The 22,560-nt window shown below is 38.4% G+C and overlaps 1 protein-coding gene across 4 annotated transcripts in view; it reads right to left on the bottom strand.

Annotated features, from left to right (window-relative positions):
• Window positions 1–2,260: 2,260 nt before the first annotated feature.
• Mtf2 (metal response element binding transcription factor 2) overlaps window positions 2,261–22,560 on the bottom strand; it is a 37,699-nt gene continuing 17,399 nt past the window's right edge. For all 4 annotated transcript variants that reach the window (XM_038319745.1, XM_038319731.1, XM_038319724.1 and 1 more), the window contains 12 exons: window positions 22,031–22,126; window positions 21,697–21,797; window positions 21,155–21,303; window positions 18,352–18,447; window positions 17,080–17,148; window positions 16,044–16,167; window positions 12,139–12,206; window positions 10,287–10,457; window positions 6,780–6,885; window positions 6,584–6,636; window positions 6,375–6,479; window positions 2,261–4,624 (listed from right to left, as the gene is read on the bottom strand). In XM_038319745.1, coding sequence (XP_038175673.1) covers window positions 4,267–4,624; window positions 6,375–6,479; window positions 6,584–6,636; window positions 6,780–6,885; window positions 10,287–10,457; window positions 12,139–12,206; window positions 16,044–16,167; window positions 17,080–17,148; window positions 18,352–18,447; window positions 21,155–21,303; window positions 21,697–21,797; window positions 22,031–22,106 — 1,476 coding nt within the window. In that variant the 5' untranslated portion in view covers window positions 22,107–22,126 and the 3' untranslated portion in view covers window positions 2,261–4,266. The remainder of the gene's footprint in view (window positions 4,625–6,374; window positions 6,480–6,583; window positions 6,637–6,779; window positions 6,886–10,286; window positions 10,458–12,138; window positions 12,207–16,043; window positions 16,168–17,079; window positions 17,149–18,351; window positions 18,448–21,154; window positions 21,304–21,696; window positions 21,798–22,030; window positions 22,127–22,560) is intronic.

Consider the following 22,560-nt stretch of genomic DNA (forward strand, 5'->3'; position numbering starts at 1 on the left):
TTTTTATATGCATCTCCAGAAGCAGAAGATGTAACAAGGGAGTGGGCTAACAAAGAAGATTCTGTCAGGTACAAAAGGGCAGTAATCTTGTTTATTTATCTTATTATTGTTCATTTTAATTTTTTTTTTTTTTTTTTTTTTTTTTTTTTGGTTTTTCGAGACAGGGTTTCTCTGTGGCTTTGGAGCCTGTCCTGGAACTAGCTCTTGTAGACCAGGCTGACCTCCAACTCACAGAGATCCGCCTGCCTCTGCCTCCCATTTTAAATTTTTAATTAATTAGGACAGCGTCTCACTACGTGTGTAGCCCAGGCTAGCCTCAAAATTTTTGTTTGTTTTTCTAGACAGGTTATCTCTGTGAACTCCTAGCTGTCCTGGAACTCACTCTGTAGACCAGGTTGTTCTCGAACTCAGAGAGATCCACCTGCCTCAGCCTCCTGAGTGCTGGGATGCAGGTGCACTGAATCTTAATCCTCCTACCTCAGCCTCTCAAATAGAGAGAGATACTTGCAATCCTCAGCACACTGAGCTTATTCTAATTTTAAATATAAAAAAGATATCTCATTTCTTGTAGCTATTACTCTGAAACACTGATATTATAATAACCTACCAACATTTTTAAGTACTCCCATCTATTTTTTCTACAGAGATTCATTTTGCTTACAAAGCTTCTCCGATGTCAGAATGAATCAGAGGCATCTAAACTCCCTAATTAACACCAATTAGAAAAACACCCATGATTAGATAAAGTTCTTACTTTACTTTTAACTGTCAAGTTTTGTTTATTTTCTGGGGCAAAGACTCTTGTCCCTACTGTATGACATGTCAAATTTTGCCTTAAGAGAAACTGAATGGGACTTTTGGAGTTTTGTAGTCAAATATAATTGAGAAAGAAAATTTCTCCATAGAGGGCTGGCAGGGGGAGGTATCTTCCTTAGCCATTAAACAATCTCTTTAAACCTCTAGTAACTATTTTAAGCCAGAATATATTCCAACCAAAATTTAATAGTACCTACCAGGAACGCAATAAAGTAACCCAAAACACAATTTTACCCCACACTGATATACAGGAATCTAAATGTATCCATGACAAAAAACAAATACTTGGACGCTAACCTGTCAACAAAGATTAAGACAGGACAACCTCAACTCACACAATAAATTTCCACTCACCTGGCAAGGCCTGGCTTCCATTATATATATTAGAACTTACAGACTGGTTTGGTGTTTACACAAACTTGTAACCTCAGCTTTTCAAAGACCAGAAGACGCTTGAGCTCAGGAGTTTGAGACAAGCATTGAGAATTGCAGCTCTTCTGCTGGTTTGCCATTTAGTACCAGGGGTCATTACAAAATATTTTAAATTACAAAGGAGAGAGATTAAAATAAGGTCTGCTACTGTGTCTTCTGGAGCTGCTACCAAGTCTCTCTTAGTCTACCTGCTCTTCTGAGTTAGCCTTTTCCAAAACCTGGGAGTACTTCCACGACGCTTTTCCTAAAAGCTCCACTTCTGCCTTGTTGCTGCTTGTTGGACAGCTGAAGCCTAACTCAACAGGCATGGCTTGTCCTCTTCTACGTCTGCCTAGTCCAGCAGCTGCCAAGACTTACAGCTTGCTTGTTCTTTTGTATTTCTCTTAAATGCTTAAAAAGAAAAAGAAAGAAAGGTATATTATTTTACAATTTTGATCCTGTAGTTTAGGCAAAGAACATTTCAGCAAAAATGGGAATTTTGTTTTGCATGTGCACCAACCCCTGTGCAGAAGAAACAGTTATGAAGTCTGAAATTCTCTCATATTTGGAACGCGATAGGTCAGAGCAGAGACATACTGTCTTTCAAATACAAAGCTTGATGAAAGCTGTCTAAAAATAAACTTTTTTAAAAGATCGTTTCAGATGAACACACAGTATTTATTAATGTTATTATGGAAAAAAGAAATGAAAGCAAAGGTGTTTAAAGACTAACTCAAGTAAATAAAACTAGAGAATCTTTCCCTCCCTAGATAAATAAAAGCAGTCTACTACTGCTTAAAGATGCTTAAAGAAATAAAGCATGTTTCTTTAAAAAAAAAAAAAGTCAAATAATCAACTAATGGAATAAATAAGCACTAACCCATAGTTTTACCATTCTCTCATCAATACACTTCACAGATTTTTAATTTTGGCAAAAATTTCCCCAATTTTTAGTCTAAAATCCACCACTCATATAAAAAAGTAAAATACCAGTGTGTATTTTCAAGCAAATACAGAAGAAAAACTCATTAGCTCTTTAAAAAATACACACATTTAATGTTGGTCTGCTTTAATTCTAAGTATAGCAATTTCAAAAATACAACTGAACATCAGAGCCATGTGAACCACCATGATAAAAGAAAACAGACATTCACAATAATTACGTCTAGAGACAGTTCAGCTTGGAAAGTTGTCTTCTGAGTGTCTTCAAGAGTCACTAAAACACTGCTGGTGTTCAGTTAGAATTAAAGATCTGGGGAAATGAGATATGGTACAGCTAGAGCGAATAAGGAATTACATTTTGCATTACCCCTAGATAAACAAACATTCAAAAATCAACACAATCTCTGTGTATTATTCAAAATATTGCAGCTGCAGGAAAGGCAACCTTAAATTAATAGCTAGGGGAAATCACATTTTGGTGGCGGTGAACAGAAGTGACAGTTTGTAATTTGCACTTTATAAAGCTCATCTATACCTGGTCAACCAGGAACCAAATGCAGGACAACGAAGTTCTCTGCTTCTTTTGGCTATAATGTGACAAGAAAAGTCATCTTTTGAAGATGCTTAAAGAAATAAAGCATGTTTCTTTAAAAAAAAAAGTCAAATAATCAATTAATGGAATAAATAAGCACTAACCCATAGTTTTACCATTCTCTCATCAATACACTTCACAGATTTTTAATTTTGGCAAAAATTTCCCCAATTTTTAGTCTAAAATCCACCACTCATATAAAAAAGTAAAATGAAGAGCTACCTAAACAATATTTTTCTGTTTACTCTTTGGCTAAGAAAGAAAACAAACAAAAAAAAAAGAAACAGAAGACAACTCTAACACATGATAAAAGAAACTTTAACATGTAAAATAAAAATATCAATTTAAATCTTGGTACATTTTATAAAAACAAGAGGTAATGTTGTAATAAAACAGCAGTTAGCCTCAGCTAGCCACACACTGTTTGTTAACCCTGTGCAATCAAACACTTTGTTCATACTACGCTTATTCCAACATGACTAGCAATGACTACAGACATGTCAGGAGTCGTCGCCGGCCTCCTGCAGACGTACTGTTAAAACCGAGACATTTACAATCATAATGTGCCACAAGAAAATGAAAATGTCACTTCTAATAGGATAATGGAGATATCGCTTGGATGTTTTAGGTATTCAACAGCGGAGTTACAAGGACTGAAAGCAATCTAAAAGCTTATGAACACTGTTGTTCACACCCTTCTTCAGCACACACTGAACTGTTTGACACATTTCTCTTCATACATAGCAAGCAACAGCACCCAATACAAGCCTGAGGAGAGACGCTGCTGTGTAAATACTGCAACTATTCCTGAAGTAAGAATCATGGGAGATACGCTCCAAAGCTGCCCATTCCCATAATTTGTATTGCATAGGTCACATAATCACACACACATATATACACATGTGTATATATGTGTACATGCAAAGAATATATTAAGACGACAATGAAGTCTAGTCACAGAGCAATTTACAGGCTCAATATATTTTTTACATTTTGCTTGAAAGAAATTTCAATATTTTACAGTCTTTCGTTAGACAGTATATACACTGCACTTTATGAAATCTAAAGGGTATGAAATAAATTTTTCCAACATTTTGGTAACAAAACACACAATATTTCTCCAAATACTTGTGCTATCTACATGATCTGTTTGCTCTGGTAACCACTAATCACAAAAATGGACTCAATGGAATAATTAGAAAAATTATCTAACACCATGCATGGGTTTGAATCATGTTTAATATCCTATCCTAGAAACATTCTACAAATCTTAGGATTTAAAAAATTAAGTCTCTCCTCTGATTTTTAAAAGATATCTTTTTATGACAACATCCGTAACATTGACAAGTACATGTTAAGGCTAGTATCATCTCCTTTTGTGAATTTTTTTGTGTTTTCTGCTTGTTTGTTTTTTTTTAAGAAAGATAGTAAAACCCACATTCTCTCAGGGCTTTAGCCTGGACCACCAGGAAATGAGTGCAGTGAACATACGCTCAGGCCTGCAGTCAGGACGCAGTCGCTCCTTCCCACTCCACAAGGTACTGCACCTTCCCGTCAAGCGTCACTCGCCGAGCCAGAACGCGGTACTTTTCACCACATGCTATTCTACCTGCAGCACCAAAATAACTAGTGATGGAGTTTTTCAGGTGATTGAGTTGTAGCTCCTGATCAGCTAAGTTATTCAGGATTTCTGTGTTAAGTTCTTCAAACTGGTAATCTTCTTTGCCTTCATCATCTTTTACAACTTCTGAGTTCTGAGCCTGGAGTGCTCTTCTTGGAAGGCGACCTCTTCTTCTCCGCAAATGTGGCACTGCAGCAGGCCAAGACCTTCCTGTGCGAGTTCTTCTCCTAGAGTCAGGTAATCTAGGGAATGGAAAAGAGAAATCTCCTAAGGTGACGTTCTGATCTGGAGTCTAAAAACCTTTGCATGAGAAAAAGGCCATGTATTGGATTCAGACAATTAAAATATAAAACAACCCTGAAACGAGGCACAGTCGTAGACTGCCCGCACCACAGTTCTCAACAAAAGCCAGGTGTGGCAGCACACACTTTTGGTCCCAGGTCTCTGAGATCAGCCTGCTCTACACAGTGAGCTCAAGGACAGCCAGAGCTACAAGGAGACCGGGGCAGCTTTAACAGAAAGCACACAGCTTACACATAATGGCCAGGCCACGTGTTTCTTAACAAATCTGGTACACTTATAATCTTGGTATTCCGTAGATTGTGGAAGGAGGGATAACATGAGTTTTAAGTTCTGGGTTGCAAAGAGAGCATTTAATGTAGGGGCCCTCAAGATGGCTCAGTGAATAAAGGCACTGAGCACCAAACTGACAACTTGAATTCAACCCCCAGAACCAACAAGATGGAGAGGGCACTGACTACTTTATGGCTCTAAGTACACAGGCTGTGCACACCAATGTATGCGTGTGTGTAAGTGCCCAGGAAGGGCAGAGAGGACACCAAATCCCTTGAAACTAGAATTACAGGAGGTTGTAAGCTGGCTGATGTGGGTGCTAGGAACCAAACAGAGGTCCGCTCTAAGAACAGCGAGCACTTTGAAACCACTGAGCCATCGCTCTAGAAAAAAGGGAAAAAAAATTAATGAGAAACGTGCCGTTTGAATTCTAAAAGTGAAAACATTCAGATGAGTAGAAGGGGAGGGGAGAATCAAGGAGGGGAGCAGAGAAAAATGTAGAGCTCAATAAAATCAATAAAAAAAATTAGGAAGCTAGGAAAACTTGATTTTAGGAAACTTAAAAAATTCAGAAAGCATAAAAAGTTACAAGATTCACTCAGGAGGCAGAGGCAGGTGAATCTCTGTGAGGTCAAGGCCAGCCTGGTTTACAATTCCAGAGGAACCCGTCTCATAACAAACAAACAAAAACAACAACAACAACAACAAAAAGCTTATAAAACTCATCAGCTTCCCTCACAGTTATAAAACAGTGAAGCCTCTCTGGAGCTGTCAACAATCACACAGGGACACTCTGAGGTGGAGCTTGAGCTGTCATAGTAACAATCACACAGGGACACTCTGGGGTGGAGCTTGAGTTGTCATAGTAACAATCACACAGGGACACTCTGGGGTGGAGCTTGAGTTGTCATAGTAACAATCACACAGGGACACTGGGGTGGAGCTTGAGTTGTCATAGTAACAATCACACAGGGACACTCTGGGGTGGAGCTTGAGTTGTCATAGTAACAATCACACAGGGACACTCTGGGGTGGAGCTTCTGAGTTGTCATAGTAACAATCACACAGGGACACTGGGGTGGAGCTTCTGAGTTGTCATAGTAACAATCACAGGGACACTGGGGTGGAGCTTGAGTTGTCATAGTAACAATCACACAGGGACACTCTGGCGTGGAGCTTGAGTTGTCATAGTAACAATCACACAGGGACACTCTGGGGTGGAGCTTCTGAGTTGTCACAGTAACAGAGCTGCCTTCAAGTCACATATGGTCCCAGAAGTAATCCTCCCTCAGAAATATAACTCATTGGCTCACCAAGCTTTAAAAAAAAAAATTAATTAAAACTTAAGAAAAAACTTAAAAGCCAGGCAGTGGTGGCACTCAAGGCAGAGGCAGCCTGGTCTACAGAACGAGCACCTACCCGTAATGCCGGGAAAGGCTAGATGAGGTAGTTTCTTTTGCACTGGAAGCTCCCATGGGGTCCACATCTGAGGTACTGGATGAGTGTGCGAGCCCCTCAGTCCTCCTGAGACAAGAGAATGCAAATGGTATGACAACTATATTACAACAATAGAAACACTAACTTCCTCACAAACAAAATTCCCAGGAAAGAAAAAAGCAACTATTTACCCTATAGAACAAGGTAAATCCAACGCAGGATTCTCTGAAACTGATTCCTTATCCTGGAAATTAAAAAAAAAAAAAAAAAAAAAAGGAAAAAAAAGAAAAGGAACATCCTTAAAGGACAGTTCTGCTTTAACTGGAATAAAACACTCAATCATCACACAAACCTTTCCCGAGAACATTTATAAACAAACCCTCTTACCAAAGGTGGCTCAGCAGTTTTTTGAATCATCTTCCTTGTATATGGGCCAGGAGGACGACCTACAGACTTTTTCTTTCCTTTTTTTTCTATCCCATTGCTTATTTCCCTGAAACAGAAAGCCAATTTGTATTTAATCTTTGCAGAGAGCAAAATGACAGTCACTTTACATAGCTAATTAAACAACTTTAATCACACTTTTTAAAGTTCCAAGAAAAAAGTGTTCTTTACTATAACTCTAATATGCTTATTACTTCAAGATTTTAAAGATAACGAATCACCAGATAGCCATACCAGCTGAATTATTTTATTATTATTATTATTGTTGTTGTTGTTGTTGTTGTTGTTTGTTTTTCGAGACAGGGTTTCCCTGTGTAACAGTCCTAGCTGTCCTTGGAACTAGCTCTTGTAGACCAGGCTGGCCTTGAACTCACAGGGATACACCTGCCTCTTCCTCCCAAGTGCTGGGATTAAAGGCGGCCAGCCTGGGCCACCAGCTGAATTTTAAAACTTTAGTTTCTTACTACTTGGAGGAGAAGATTTTAAGAATTTACTACAAAAAATGACTACAAATTAGTTAATCTAGTGAAAATACCTATATTAAAATTTCAGTATCACCAACTTCTCTTTATAGTACGTACACAATATCTCGTGTGTGTGTGTATATATATGTATAATGTATATGTGTATGTGTGTATACATACATACATACATACATACATACATACATATATATGAACCCTTGAGTGACATGGTCAGGAACAGGATCAAGCCCAAGGCAGCAGAACATAAAGGAGAAATAAGAAATCTTCCATACTGGACACAGCCACTGATAGGTCAAACAGCAAACAAGAAAATAAAGCTAAGTACTAAGCAATACCAAAGGAAAAAGTTCAATAATCAAGGGTATCTCTAAAAGAAGAGAACATGCAGAATACAGGCTTCATGAAGAACAGCTGCTACAGAAAAGATATGAAAGGGAAACAAAGGTGCTTCCTGTGCGCTGAAGGGCTTCCATCATAGACATTCCCACATAAACAAGAAAGCTAATACGATAAAGGATCATGAGGATCGTATCAGGAAAACACAATGAAAGAAAAAGAAGAAATAAGGTAAGACCAGTAAAAACTCAAGGTGGAAGCAAGCGGAAGGATGACATAGAACAGAGAAGTAGGCCTAGAAGTCAAAAATCTTGAGGACAAGAGAATGTAACATGAGCTAACAGTGGTAATACACACAGCCTTAAGAGGACCAGCGTATACATAGGGCCCAGAAGGAAGGCAGATGTTTTGAAGGAAGCTGGAGTCCTTCTTAGTAGCATGAATTAATCTGAGAGCTACCACATGAAGCATCCTACATAGAATGTGATGTTTGTGGGATAAAGGACTAGACCAAATTGGATAATGGTAGAAATAAGCATTTCCTTTTTAAATGAAACCACTCAGTTGTATGTATTCTACTAAAACCTTCAAATGGCTAAGGTAGTCAGTGTTTTGTAAACATATTTCTTACTCTGCAGCATAACTATTCCAACCTTGTTCTCTCTCTAAATGTCCCTCTGCACATAGCCCTTCAGAAACCAGACGCCCAGCAGTGGCTCTGGCCTCTAACTTCTACAATCATATCTATATTCATCAGGAAGGCGTGTCCTCTGCTATCAAAAGCTGTTCTCAGACCAAGGCAATGGAGGTTAGCTTCACTCTCTCCTACACTCAACTTTCTTATCCACGGAGTCATTCTCAGGACACGAAAACGGACTCCACGTATTTCCCAACTACTGACCCATGCTCCGCTGACGTGTCCCTCTGTCCTTCTGTCTGCCTCACTTTACAGTCAGACTCTCAGCTTGGACGACATTCCCTCGCCACTCTTTTCTGCCTCGTTCAGGACTCTTCTATGCGCTCTTCTCTTTATTATCTTCATTACTATTCTGAATATGTTAGTATCCCTGACATGCAGAAGAAGCATGTTTCTGTACATGAATCAAGAAGTGCAGATAGTCATACTTCATTCAACTCATTCCAATCTTTACTACTCTAAATAAATGACTTTTGTCAAGGTCACCATAACAAAATATTACAGTGTCCAGTAAACATTTTCCTCTGGCATTTTACTAGCTTCCAATGCCATTTAATTTATCCACTATTATAATATATGACTTCCTAACACCAAATGCTCCTGGTCTCCTCCTGCCATGCCGGTCGTGCTGCTCTCATCCCCTTTGTTTATTTCATACCTTCCACTTTATAATTTCTAAGTCCAGACACCACCTGAAGAGCCATTCTCTTCTCTGCTTACTCCCTACTCATTGCATTCGTTCTCCTACCTTTAGCGTCAGTCCTGACCTGACCTAACCTGCGCTGCTCACACAGAGCCTCCATGGATCTCTTCGGACGCATTGTGAGAACAGAAACAGGAGACGCTCCGCCCACCTCACCATCACCTTCCGCCTTATCCTCAGTAAGAAACCAGCATCCATGAGTTGCTCAAGCCATAAATTTCGAATCTATTAACTTATCCTTCCCCCTTTTCACTCATAAATTTAGTTCAGTAGCAAATCTCATCTCAGTTCCTCTCCTGAAAAGAGATCTCAAACTTGTTCACTCCACTTAACTGCTCCCACCCACTCCTGCCCAAGCATCTCATCTGGACAAAACCAAGTCTCTTTCTTTTCCTACCTCTATACTAACCACTCAACTATTCTCCAAATAATTTTTTTAAGGATAATTAAATCGGCTTACACCATTTAAATGGCTACCATTGTTTGGAGGGAACAGGGAATCCTTACCTACGAGCTGCTGTGTGATCAAGACCCACCCAATCTTTCAAATATCCAATCCTTACTCTCCAGTTCCCATTCATACCAAATTAGTTTTCTGTAGACAACTAGACTATGCCTCATAGCCTCCACACCTGTACTCCTGCACCCTGGAGTATTCTCTGCCCCTTTATTCTTCATACTTTAAATTACTCTAAATTGATTCTCCAAGATCACCTTACATAGTCCTTCCTTAAGCCCCCCCCCCCCCTTTAAGTACAATGTTCTCATCTCTATTGACCCAGTGGGGTCTGAAACACTGATTTAATTCTAAATGGCATCAAGATGGTCATCAATTATTTTACTTGCTTATTACATACTTCTCTCACTATAACACAATCCGTTAAGCACAAGAGAAAACTCTTGTCAATATCTCCACAGCACTGAGAAAGGAAGGCGTCTGACAAAAGTGCTGAATGAATGAATAACAAGTAAATCAACAACAAATGAACATGTAAATATTCTAACTTATTTTTTAAATCAACTGTTTATTCCTTGAATGCCAAACCCTAAAATAAACAAACATCTACACATTTTCTTGCCTTGTCCAGGAAGGAGATCACAGCCCGGGTCTGGGGCTGGAATCACCCAGGTCTCTGGGGCACTCTAACACTCTCGGATGCAACCGCACAGCACACATCAGTTACAAGTAAGTAAGCTACGAGAACACTACATCACAGATCAACTTTTACCTTGAATCACATATAGGTTTGGATGCTTTTCTGCCTTTAATTTTAAATTCATGGGATGTTCCTTCAGGTTCTTTCTCTGCTTTGAACGCCACATTTGGGGGCACAGGAGGAACACGAATTCGCAACCCAAACAAATGCTTCTTCTTCTTTATTTCTTTCCCAGACATAAACCTATTTTTAAAAAAATTAACTAAAATTTTATAAGCTGAACATTTACATGGAAGACCCTAACTTACAACTTTCAAATTAGGCCCTTATACATGAAAAGCTACCCACACCACAAAAGTATTTTCCCGCTGGTGTCTGATTCTTATCTACAGGCTTCAAGCTATCAGGTGGAAGGGATAAGACAAAAATAGGGAAAAGTTCCAAGTTCAACTTCTTCCAAATATGGCTTCTGGATTAGGTGTGATGATAGACAGCTACAGTCCCAGTACAAGGGAAACATTTGAATTCAGGTTTTTATGGTCACTAGTGTTACAAAACAGGATCTCATTATGAAGGTGAACTGGCCTTGAATCCATGATTCTCCTGCCTCTACCTCCCTCGGGCTTAACATTACAGTCCTGCTTCTGGCTCTGAATGAACCCAAAACATGGGCGAGCCTGAGCATACATCAGCAACAACAACCTGGCTCAAATTAATAATTAAATAAGTAACTTCACAAAGCCAAGTATTTGGTTCTAATAAATTCTATTTCAGAATGTATTTGTAGTACATAAAATCTGACCAGAAATAAATTTTAGAAAGAGCAGACAGAAGGTCAGACATGGAGTCGAAAGCAATTCTCCCCGGCCTACCTTTCCTCACAAACATTTTCTTATACTTAACTCTGCTAGAGTCTTCCTGGCCACAAAAACCTCTACCTCAGCTATTCGAAATGCTCTTCCATCATATGCACCTTTGAGAATGTGCAGCTCTCGTTCCTATCATTATCAGTAACAGGTATATTTCTGATATTTTAAGATGGAACTAAGAATTGATTCAAACAATATTTTATCAGTACAATTAGCTACTCGATTATTACCTTACACTTTTTCAAGCTAATTTAAAGATCTAGTTACAAGTAATTAAAATATCTAATAAGAAAATATTGTCAAGTTCAAAACAGCAACTTTGCAAAACCAAAAATTTTATAATACAATTTTAATAGTATATCTGAGAGTTGCATACATGTATTTTTTAAATTTTTATTTATTTATTATGTATACAATATTCTATCTGTGTGTATGTCTGCAAGCCAGAAGAGGGCACCAGACTTCATTACAGATGGCTGTGAGCCACCATGTGGTTGCCAGGAATTGAACTCAGGACCTTTGTAAGAGCAGGCATTGCTCTTAACCACTGAGCCATCTCTCCAGGCGGCATACATGTATTTATATAAATTTCTTTGGGATTTTGAAAATATTTTCAAGAAATGCAGACATGCTGGTTGTGAAGGAGGGTGGTCTATGCAAGAACGTGAGATCCTGTCACTGAATCATCTCAGACCAACACTATGACTCCTCAGGAACTGACTAATGGCAATAACCAATCTGAAACGACCCTCATTTTTTTTGCACATTCCCACCAGCTAACAAGATTTTACCTTTTACCTTATCTTCACCATTCTGCATTACAGCATAAGTTATTACTGAAAATGCTTCTTCAGGAAAACAGAGTCCTCTCAAACACCCCTTCCAGGAGTATTATTCTTTCCTTCCCAGCCTCCTAGAATCCCTGCCTTACTATGACCAAGAAAGACTAAGACATTAAAACATTTAAAATTGTACGTACTTTTTCCATATGCCAATCCCAAATTCTTTATACTCACTATCTCCCTCAGAGGGATATGTAAAACAAATCCACTTACATGGTCTTGTAATCATTTAATGCCTCCAGAACATGCTCGTATCTTTCAGATTTGGGTGTGTCTGCCAGCTGCAAAGTATCAAGAAAAAATTTAGCATACTATAATTTCATTCTTATTAATATACAAAGCTATAGGATGCAAAGAAAAGTGTACTCACTTGTGTTCAAAAGACCTAAAGTCTATTCTGGGTCCTCACTGACACTATGTGACCTACCTAGTACCATTTAACCTCTCAAGACTTATTTTCTAAGTTACAAGAGAAATGTCTAAATTTTATACTAATTTTGTTAGTTTGTTACATGAAATAAAACGTATTTGTAAAGCAACTGCACATTATAAACATTACAGAACTGATATATTAGTAGTCATATTCACTTTTCTTTTAACTCTATGATCTAGGGAAATAACACCTCTAATGTTACACATAATCTCTAAATAAATCTCTAAAAGAAACACAAAGCTAGTCCAATGAACAATAAAAACATCCCAGCACTTGGAAAGCAAACAAGTGATCTCTGAGTTCAAGGCCAGCCGGTTTACAGAGCTGAGGACAGCCAGAGCTGTTACACAGAGAAAACTTAGGTGAGGGAAGGGAAGACAGGACACTTTTTAAAATGGCCACTAGGATTGCACTGCAATACGGTTCTCAAGCCTCTACACTGATACCCTTTGGCAAGAGGACTCACTGAACCGCACTGTTGAGCTCACACATGCCAACCGGTGATGCTCTCAAGGCCCATCCTCCCAGTCTGCCACAGCTCAAATACTTCATAGTGAATGTGGTTCAAGTCCCCAAAGCTTCCTCATCGGAGAAGATTCCCCAGTGGAACTCTGTACAGCATTTTCTGCCTGCCTGACTGCTCCCCACTTGGTGAGATGTCTGCTTAACTTTTTTATTAGTATGGTACTACAAGGAATGCTTAGGTGAATAAGATAATCATATTCAAAAGATAAATCTTGCATGGACATCCTAACCGCCAAGCACCTCAGAGTTCATAGGCCATACAAAAGTGAAATGAACCGCTCAAATTCTCCTAGCTAAAAAGACCACCAGAACCTGAACTCAAGTGGTAAATTACACGTTCTCCCTGTCTGACTGTCCTCCCAATATGAGATACCCAATAACAAGTTTGGGGGAAGGTTTTGAGGACTGAAAATAGGCTCTCACATATCAAAAACACATGTTGACGAGGTTTGATTGTGCACACTTTTAATCCCAGCAATCAAGAGGGTAGAGAGGTTGGTAGGTGTTTGAGTTCAAGGACAGCCTGAGGGGAGGGAGGGAGAGAAAGGGGGGGGGAGGGAGGTGAGGGAGGGAGGGAGAGAGGGAGAGAGGGAAGGAGGGAGGAAGGGAGGGAGGGAGGGAGGGAGGGAGGAGAGAGAGAGGGAAAGAGAGAGAGAGACCAAGACCTTGTCTCAAAATAAAATAAAAAAATTAAAAAAGAAAAACAGTACATTCTTGACCCTCTGAAGTACACTCTCAGATCCAGAATTTCTATTTAAGGAAGAATGAAATAAACAGACTTTGAAGTTTACAAGAAAATAAGCCCTAGAAATAATTCAATCTCTCATCAAGACCACAGTCTCTTGTAAAGAGACCCAGTTATTCATTCAACATTAATAGTAGAAAAAGCTAAATCACTTACTGAACCGCATTTCATAAGCATTATAGTTAGGAAAAGCTCTCTGAAATGCTTCTGGCCCATTTTACAAGATAGTTCTACAAATATCTGAAAGCAGCGTTCATATATGTTTGAGATCAAGTTTCTAATGGTCTCATCATGTGATTTCCTCATATAAACCATCTGACTAATTCCATCTACTTCTTTTATCCCCTCTTATAATCCAAATCTGAAATTCATATCAGATGAACTTTTATCTGATACACACACACACACACACACACACACACACAAACACACTATTGTGCTTAAATTTAACGGCAAAAAGCAGGGCATAGTAGTATGTGCTTTTTTTAAAAAAAAAAATTGGAGTGTAGGGAAAGACAGGATTTTACTTTATAGCCCAATTGGTCCCAAACTTGTAACAACAGGTGTGTACAACCATACTCAGCTGACCTTTGAGACAGACTCACCAAATTGACTTGGCGGGCTTTGAACTTGTGATCCTACTGCAATAGCTTTTGGAGTAGCTGGGATTATAGGACTACAACACCAGGCCAGGCTTTATTTTTATTTTATTTTATTGGAGATAAAAATTCACTATGCAGACCTGGCTGGCCTAGAACTCTCTATGTAGACCAGGCTGAAATTCAACTTCCAGTATTCTGCCGGCCTTTGCCTCCCAAATGCTGTATTCAAAGCTGTGTGCCAATTTTTATTTTCAGCTCAAACTTACAGATTATTTTCTCTTGGTCCTGACATCCATTCCAAAAACAAAAACAGAACTTTGGCCCACTTTTACAAGCTCCATCAATATTTCCAAAATAGTTCTCTTACTGCTTTTCAAGTCAGTGACATTTCCACTAACTTTTACTTTAATTAGTTTGAATTTCAATATCTTATTTGAAATCAATTTATAATTTGTCCATATCAGGTCTATAACATTTGATAAAGCAGTGTTGCATATCTGAAAGAACAATATTTGAATATTTATACCCCTAAGGGTTTTTATTGCACTATAAAACTTGGAAATTAACTTATATAAAATACCAACTATCGCCGAGCAGTGGTGGCACAAGCCTTTAATCCCAGCACTTGGGAGGCAGAGGCAGACACATCTCTGAGTTCGAGGCCAGCCTGGTCTACAGAGTAAGTAAGTTTCAGGACAGCCAGAACTGTCATACAGAGAAGGGAAAAAAAAATACCAACTTCCTAGTTTACTGAGAACCACAACAAACCTGGCATCCTACTTCTCAAACCTTTAACTTTCTGAAGCACAACTACGATGGTATGAACTGGACTGCTTACGCTATGAGCTGGGTGTTCCACCTGACTGAAACGGGAAACAAGAATATTACCAACACGCAACTGCATTTCTCTTGCTTTGAACATTTATTTATTTGTTTGTTTATTTTTGTTTCTTTTTGTTTGTATTTTTGAGACAGGGTCTGAATGTCCTTGAACTCTCTCTGTAGACCAAACTGTCCTGGAACTCAGAGATTTGTTGGGCTTGTTTTTGAGATATATATGCCCAAAATGGCCTTGTGAAATTATGATCTTCCTGCATCAGCAACCTGAGTTCTTAGATTGTAGGTATGCAATCACATGCCTAGATCACACTACACTTGATTTTACATAATTTATTTATTAGTTTGTTTGGGATTTTCCAGGCAAGGTTTCTCTGTGTAGTCTTGGCTGTGCAGGAACTCACTCTGCCCAGCCCCTTGCTCTGTCTTGTTGGGACAGCCCTCACTGTGCAGCAACCCTGCAGCTGCAGTCTCCGCTAAGTCACAGGTGCGCTACACCACATCCAGTTCCATGTTCCTTTCTCAAAAACTCTTTCTAAAACCAGCACAGGAGACAGCATTCACTCTGTAACTGATTATTCTACGACTGACTGGATCCCAACATTCCTAGACATTAGAGATAACGTAAGAGAAAACGAACACTGGTTATTTCTCTAAGATTTTCTATAGAAAACTGAAAAAGAAAGCAAAATTATACATAAGGCACCTAATACAAAGAATTTTCTAACAGTTCTATTTTTAACTACAATGATTCTTACTTCAGAATATGGAAGAAGTAAATTATTTCTACCATGTGTTCAATTTCCCAAGGCAAGGGACATAAGACAATAACAGGGCTAGTTGTGATATCATTACCAAAGTTATTTCAAAAAACTAAAAAAAATTTTTAAACTTTAGCTGACTTGTTCATGTGGCTCCTTTATTTTTAACAACAACAACAAAAAAAAAGACAACAAGCAGTTCTGAGACCACCTACCTCTCCAGGGTGCAATCTATCCCAGTTTTCATTAATGTATGTCATAAGCTCAAGTTCAGAGTCAAAGTATTTCTTCTTGTGAATAACACTTAGGTTGTAAAGGCATAGGTGTGCTATATCTACCCTGAAATCCAAAATTAATTAAAATATATGAAGTGTTTTTGATTATATTTAAAAAGTCAGTTTTTAATGAAACCAGTATATAAAACTACTATAATAAAACCAAATTGATAAACTTAGGTGGACAGGCAGTCAATAACCTAAATCACAATACAATAAACTATTACATATGAAGGAACTAGAAAACACTACCTTAACTAATGTGGAATAATTATAAACTAAGATGTACCCAAATTACTTCCTAAATGAATTAAAAAAAGATCTGACACCAGGCGGTGGTGGTGCATGCCTTCAATCCCAGTCTCAGGAACAAAGGCAGGCAGATCTCTGAGTGCAGGGCTAATGTGGTCTACAGAGCAAGTTCGAGGATAGCCAGGACTACCCAGAGAAACAGTCTCGTAAAACCAAAAAAGTAAAAGATCTGGCTATAGGAGAAAATGACTGGTAACTAACATCACTGTGTTTCTCACTAAAAGTACACTGGACATTACGGGCCTTGTGCCATCTATATGAGTTAAGGCATCACCTGTTCCAAATATGTAAAGCACAATTAAAATTTGTAAAATCTCAGTATACACATTTTTTTAGATCTCTAAAATCCCTCACTTACAGTAAAAAAAATTACTACATCAAAGAAGAAATTGCTACATTATTCTATCCGTTTCTCCTGTGATGCTCTCAAGGCATGAAAAGCCAAACCACAAAGAACCTAAACTGAGAGCACCAGACCCTTCCATTATGGAGTCTCATTAACGTTAACAACAAAGTGGGTAATCCTGGTGAAGACAGCATAAGCCTTGAGGATTACAAAAACAAATGAAAGCCAGGTATAGAGAACAAAATGTTATTTACTTTTCATATAAAAGTTTTTATATGGTATGGCACTTCCTAAAAACATAGAAAAGTTCATGCTTACCACTGTAATGGTAGACGTTTGAGGTATTCTGGTCCAGAACTGCAGACAGAGCAAATAAATGTATAAAACCTAAAAATTGAAAAATAAAATAAAAGTTTTATACTGAGTATTCAAAGCTAAATATAAACTAGTTAACAATTACAGCCAGTATGCAGCAAATGATATAAGGCTTCATAATGTAAGGAACTGATACACAAATCAAAATGCAATTTCAGTTATGACACTAACAACAATAATGGTTAAAACGCCTATCTGGGAGTAAGGGAAAACTTCTTTAACCATTAGAGAATTCTAAGTTGACACAGATTCACCAGTATTCACACTAATAGCCTATGTGTGGCAAGATCTGTGATGGCTACTTCTATAAGCATTATTTCACCAAAGTTCAAATTACCTGTAAAATAAACTCAAAAGCAGACGAGACCAAGGTCAAAAAGACAGTAATTATATATACCTAGATTTAAACCATGATTTACTTCAAGAGAGATCAGTAAGCCAGCTTTACTGACCTGTCTTAATTTTTCTTCCTACAACTCTGATGTGGGATTCCCCACTGTACGGCATGAATATGTTTTATTACCACTGATTAATAAGCTGCTTTGCCCTACAGCAGGGCAGAATATAGCTGGGCAGGAAAACTAAACTGAATGCAGGGAAAAAAAAGGCAGAGTCAGGCAGTCGCCATGTAGCCGACCAAGAAACAACATGTGAAGTAACAGTGTGATAATTTAAGATGTAAGAGCTAGCTAGGAATACGTCTCGGCCGTTGGCCAACCAGTGTTGTAATTAATATAGTTTTGTGTGGTTATTCAGGTCTGGGTGGACAGGAAACAAAAGAGCAATCTTGATTTACAGAGCTCACTGTCCCTTCCCTAATATTCTCACATAGAAAGTACAACATATCTGCTTTCACAAGTTTTTAAACTTGATATACAAATTGTTTTTAACAGAATCCTATAGCATTTCCTAATTCTAAATCAGAGTATTCCTTTGAGACTCTTGAAGAAAGCTACTGATGAGAACATGTAGAGAACTGCAGAGCGACAGAAACAAATGTGCTCTCTGAGACAACAGTTCAAAGCTTCCCGGAGTAAGAGTCAAAAGCATTGAAAGCACATATAAAGCATGTTTACTATTTAGTATTTTCCCTCCGAGTTGATTCCGTTACACATCACTGTCATAATTATTTTTTGAAACCTGAAACTGCAAAATGACCACAATAACAAAGCATCCACGACAAACCAATCATTGAAATGCAAATGTTCTTCTCACCTATCTCCAAATAGCATTGGCTTTTGAAGGCATTGCACACAAGCCTCATGAAACCACTGCTTACATTTGCAACACTGCAGCATCTTTAAATACCAGCTACCAAAAAGAAAAAAGAAGTTTAAATTAATACTTTTTAAAACAATATCCTACTATATAGTTCAAGATTGGCCTCCAACTCATAATCCTCCTTACCTCGCCAGTGTTGAGATTACAGGTGTGCACCACCATTATTAGCTAAATTACTACTTATTAATGAAGCAAGGGTTCTTTTTGGAAAAAAAACTACATTATATAATAACCAATATAATCTGACAAAAGCATTATATTTCTGCTATATTTAATAGTAATTTTTCTCCAAAAAAATATTTGAACTATTATTTCATCCTTCAAAAATGTTTGTACTACTAATTATTTCATCCTTCCTCTTCCTCTTTTTTTTTCTGTTTTGGTTTTTCTCTTGTAGCTTTGGAGGCTGGTCCTGGAACTCACTCTGCAGACAAGGAAGGCTGGCCTCAAACTCAGAGATCTAGATTAAAGGCCTGTGCCACCACCGCCCGGCTCCACCCCTCCCTCTTCTACATGGGAACTTATGTGCTCTTTAAGCAAAACTAGTATTTCAAGTCAATAATGTCTTTGATTTTTCTCAGATCACAAGATTCAGAGAGTTTTGCTTTTTGTAGTGAGATCTAAACAGGTCGTTACACAATCTACCAATGAACTACACATCCAGACAGCTCTTTTTACTTTGATTGTTTTCCTTTGAGTTTTATTTTTTAGCGACAGAGTCTCACTAGCGTCAAAATTGAAGATGACGTCAAAATTGGGTCACTCATATCTCCTTAGTACTGAGATGAACTACCCCTTCACCCAATTCATGAGGTACTAGGGGTCAAATCCAGGACTTCAAGCCTGCTAGACAGGCTACTACAGCAGAGTTACATCCTCAGGTCTCTTTCATTTTTTTGAGTATCATTCTGAGGTTGACCCTGACCTCTGCTCACAACCACACCAGCTGTTTAAAAGCCTTTCCTAAACGCGGGCTCCTACTGCTGCACAGATGAGCTCCAAACTTCTAGACCATCAGAAAACACAGATATTCACAATTCATAATGGTACCAAAATTAGGTTGTGAAGTGGCACAATAATAATTTTATGGCTGGGGGTTACCATAACATGAGAAAATGTGTTAAAAGGTCACAGCATTAGGAAGGTTGAGCAATCCCCTTCTTCAGCCTCCCAAGTAACCACAACTACAGACATGTGCCACCAGGCCTGCTATGAGATGGCTTTTTTTTAAGTTTATGTGTAGACTGCTTTTCTGTGTATGCATCACGTGCATGGAGAGCTTCGCAAAGGCCAGAAAAGGGAGCCACTCCCCCTAGAACTGGAGTGTGGTAAGTAGTTGTGAGCTGCCAGTGGGTGCTAGGAATTAACCCAGGTCCTCTGTAGCTGCAAGACCAGTAAATCCTCTTAAGTCACCCAGACATTTCTGCAGTCCTTATTTTTTTGTTTCTCGATAGAGGATTTCTCTGTGTAGCCCTGGCTGTTCTAGAACTCACGCTGTAGACCAGGCTGGCCTTGAACTCACAGAGATCTGCCTGCCACGTCTCCCAAGTGCTAGGATTAAAAGTGTGTGTCACCATTTTGCCCCTCCAGTCTCTCTCTATATATACTTTTAATATTTATTTATTATGTATACAATATTCTGTCTGTGTGTATGCCTGCAGGCCAGAAGAGGGCACCAGACCCCATAACAGATGGTTGTGAGCCACCTTGTGGTTGCTGGGAATTGAACTCAGGACCTTTGGAAGAGCGGGCAATGCTCTTAACCTCTGAGCCATCTCTCCAGCCCCAGTCTCCATATTTTTTATTTGTGTGCCTATAAAGGGTATATACATGTTCAGTACAGTTGCCCACAAAGCCCAGAAAAGGGTGACTGATTCCCTGGAACTAGAGTTAAAGGTGGCTGGTTGTGAGTCACCTAGTGTGGTTGCTGAGAACTCAGGTCCTCTACAGGAGCCAGTGTCCTCTCTGGGCTCTGTAGGCACTGCACTCATGTGCACATTATCCATACACAAATAAACCTACATATACATAATTTAAAACCTTTTAAAATAAATTAAAATAAAAAATAAACATAAGACATCCAATATAGCTCTCTAGTTCCTGGACAGTATATTTTGTTAGTAAAATACTTAGAAAAATTACTTGGCAGTTTCGTCTAAAAATTACATATTGATGTATATATACACAGGAACTAATATTTAGGAAACACCAGTAACATAGACAGTCTAATCAGTCTCTGAAAAAGCCTCACCTGGGACTCTATCACTTAACTAAAACCTGTCTCTTAATTACTCATTCAAATAATATTAAGTATATACCAATTTTCAAATGTGCAATCACACTAAATATGACATCAAATGAACTGAGACAATTTCACACTCCAGTGTGGCAAAGTGGCCTCCACAGCACACATTTTCCTCTATAATTTATTTTAACGACACATCTGGCATAAGGAGAAAGATGAGGGAGGGAGAGGAAGAAGAGGATGGGAAAGAAGAGAAATGAAAAAGAACAGGAACGGCATTTCCTCGGAGGTTTTATTTTAACTGATTCTTCATACATCCTGGTGCTCTTGAAAAGGCCTTAAGAATGTGAGGCCAATTTGGAGGTATATACAGTGAGACGGGGTCTCAAACCAACAAAGAGGTCTTCATTAAAAAAAAAATTAAAAAGAAAAAGAAGGTAATATGCGTTAGTAAAAATGACGTCAAAGGACATGAGATAACTGTTTACTTACTCTCCAGGGCCTCCACAATAGCAGTAACACTGCTGGACATTGGTTTTATGACCTGCATCCCACTCAAGGTCTGCCACACTATAGGGTAATGTCTGCTTCATGACTTGCAATGCTTTGGCATTTGGTCCTTTCTTAAGCGCACCACCCCTCTACATATTAGAGGGAAACATTTGAAAAAGTGAAGGTCAAATTTTTTTAACCAAATTTTCTAATTTATAATTCTGTAATTTAAACTTCCTGGCACCACAGAAATAATATCCATTCTTAATTTCTATAATATCATATTGTCTGATTTGTTATTAATAATACATTTATTTTGTTGTCTTCTTTCAATTTATTGTCCCAATCCCCACACCACTATCAGAAAGTACAAAAATAACCGTAAGCCATTTAAGGATCATTAGTAAAACAGTAATTCTTTTTAACCAGCATTAGCTGCTAATTTCATTGAGAACAAACTTTTCAATGTACACAGTCATTTCAAAAATACTGCCTTACAAATTCCACTTAGGACTTTAACCCAAAACACTTTCAAAAGATACCTTTGTTGTTGTTGCAAAAACACACTGCCGACAGAGCCATTTCTCATCTGAGTCAATCACACTCGAGTCAATGTGAGGTGTGTGGCACAACTGATGATACCCTTGATATCACAAAAGCACAGAGCAAATTCTATTTTATTAACAAGCACTGCAGAATATAATTTCAAGATGATATTTTAGTTCTAGTTTTGTCGTTCCCTCCATTATGAAAGATAAATAGATCTTAAAATAAAGTTTCAAAGGAGCAAGACAAGTATTGACAATCATTTGTCTTCAATGGACTCACTTGGGACTTAATAGCACTTATACAAAACCAAGAAGAATGAATGTTTACCTTGACCACACTTATCACATATAACCATCTCATTGGGAGCTTCTGAATACTCTTCTTGACATATCGTACAGACCATTTCCCCACTCCCAGTGGCTCCTGAAATATGGAAAGCAACATTAAACAGTCATGAGGTATCCCACAGAACTTTTATGACTCAGTGTAGCCACTGGGCTTCCTACCATGACAATAAACATCAGAACTATAAGCCAGCCCCAATTAAATGCTTTCTTTTATAAGAGTTGTCGTGGTCACAGTATCTCTTCACAGCAATAGAACCCAAACTAAGACACTGAGGGAGATTTATTAACACGAAGTTTTCTGCAGAACACACACCGACTCGGGTTCACGTCTTTACTCATGTTATACATTAGCATCATAAGATCACAGGGAATAGGCAAGGAAGTTATGTGCTCCCTTTCTGGACTTAAGTCAGTTCTTTGTATTCACTAATTACGAAAGAGGCTGGATAGCAAGTATTTCATGGCTGAAACCTAGAAATAAAATGTTTAATAATATACCCAAGAGAATTC

This window comes from Arvicola amphibius, chromosome 1 (assembly GCF_903992535.2).
Source record: "Arvicola amphibius chromosome 1, mArvAmp1.2, whole genome shotgun sequence".
In the NCBI taxonomy this organism is placed as follows: Eukaryota; Metazoa; Chordata; class Mammalia; order Rodentia; family Cricetidae; genus Arvicola; species Arvicola amphibius.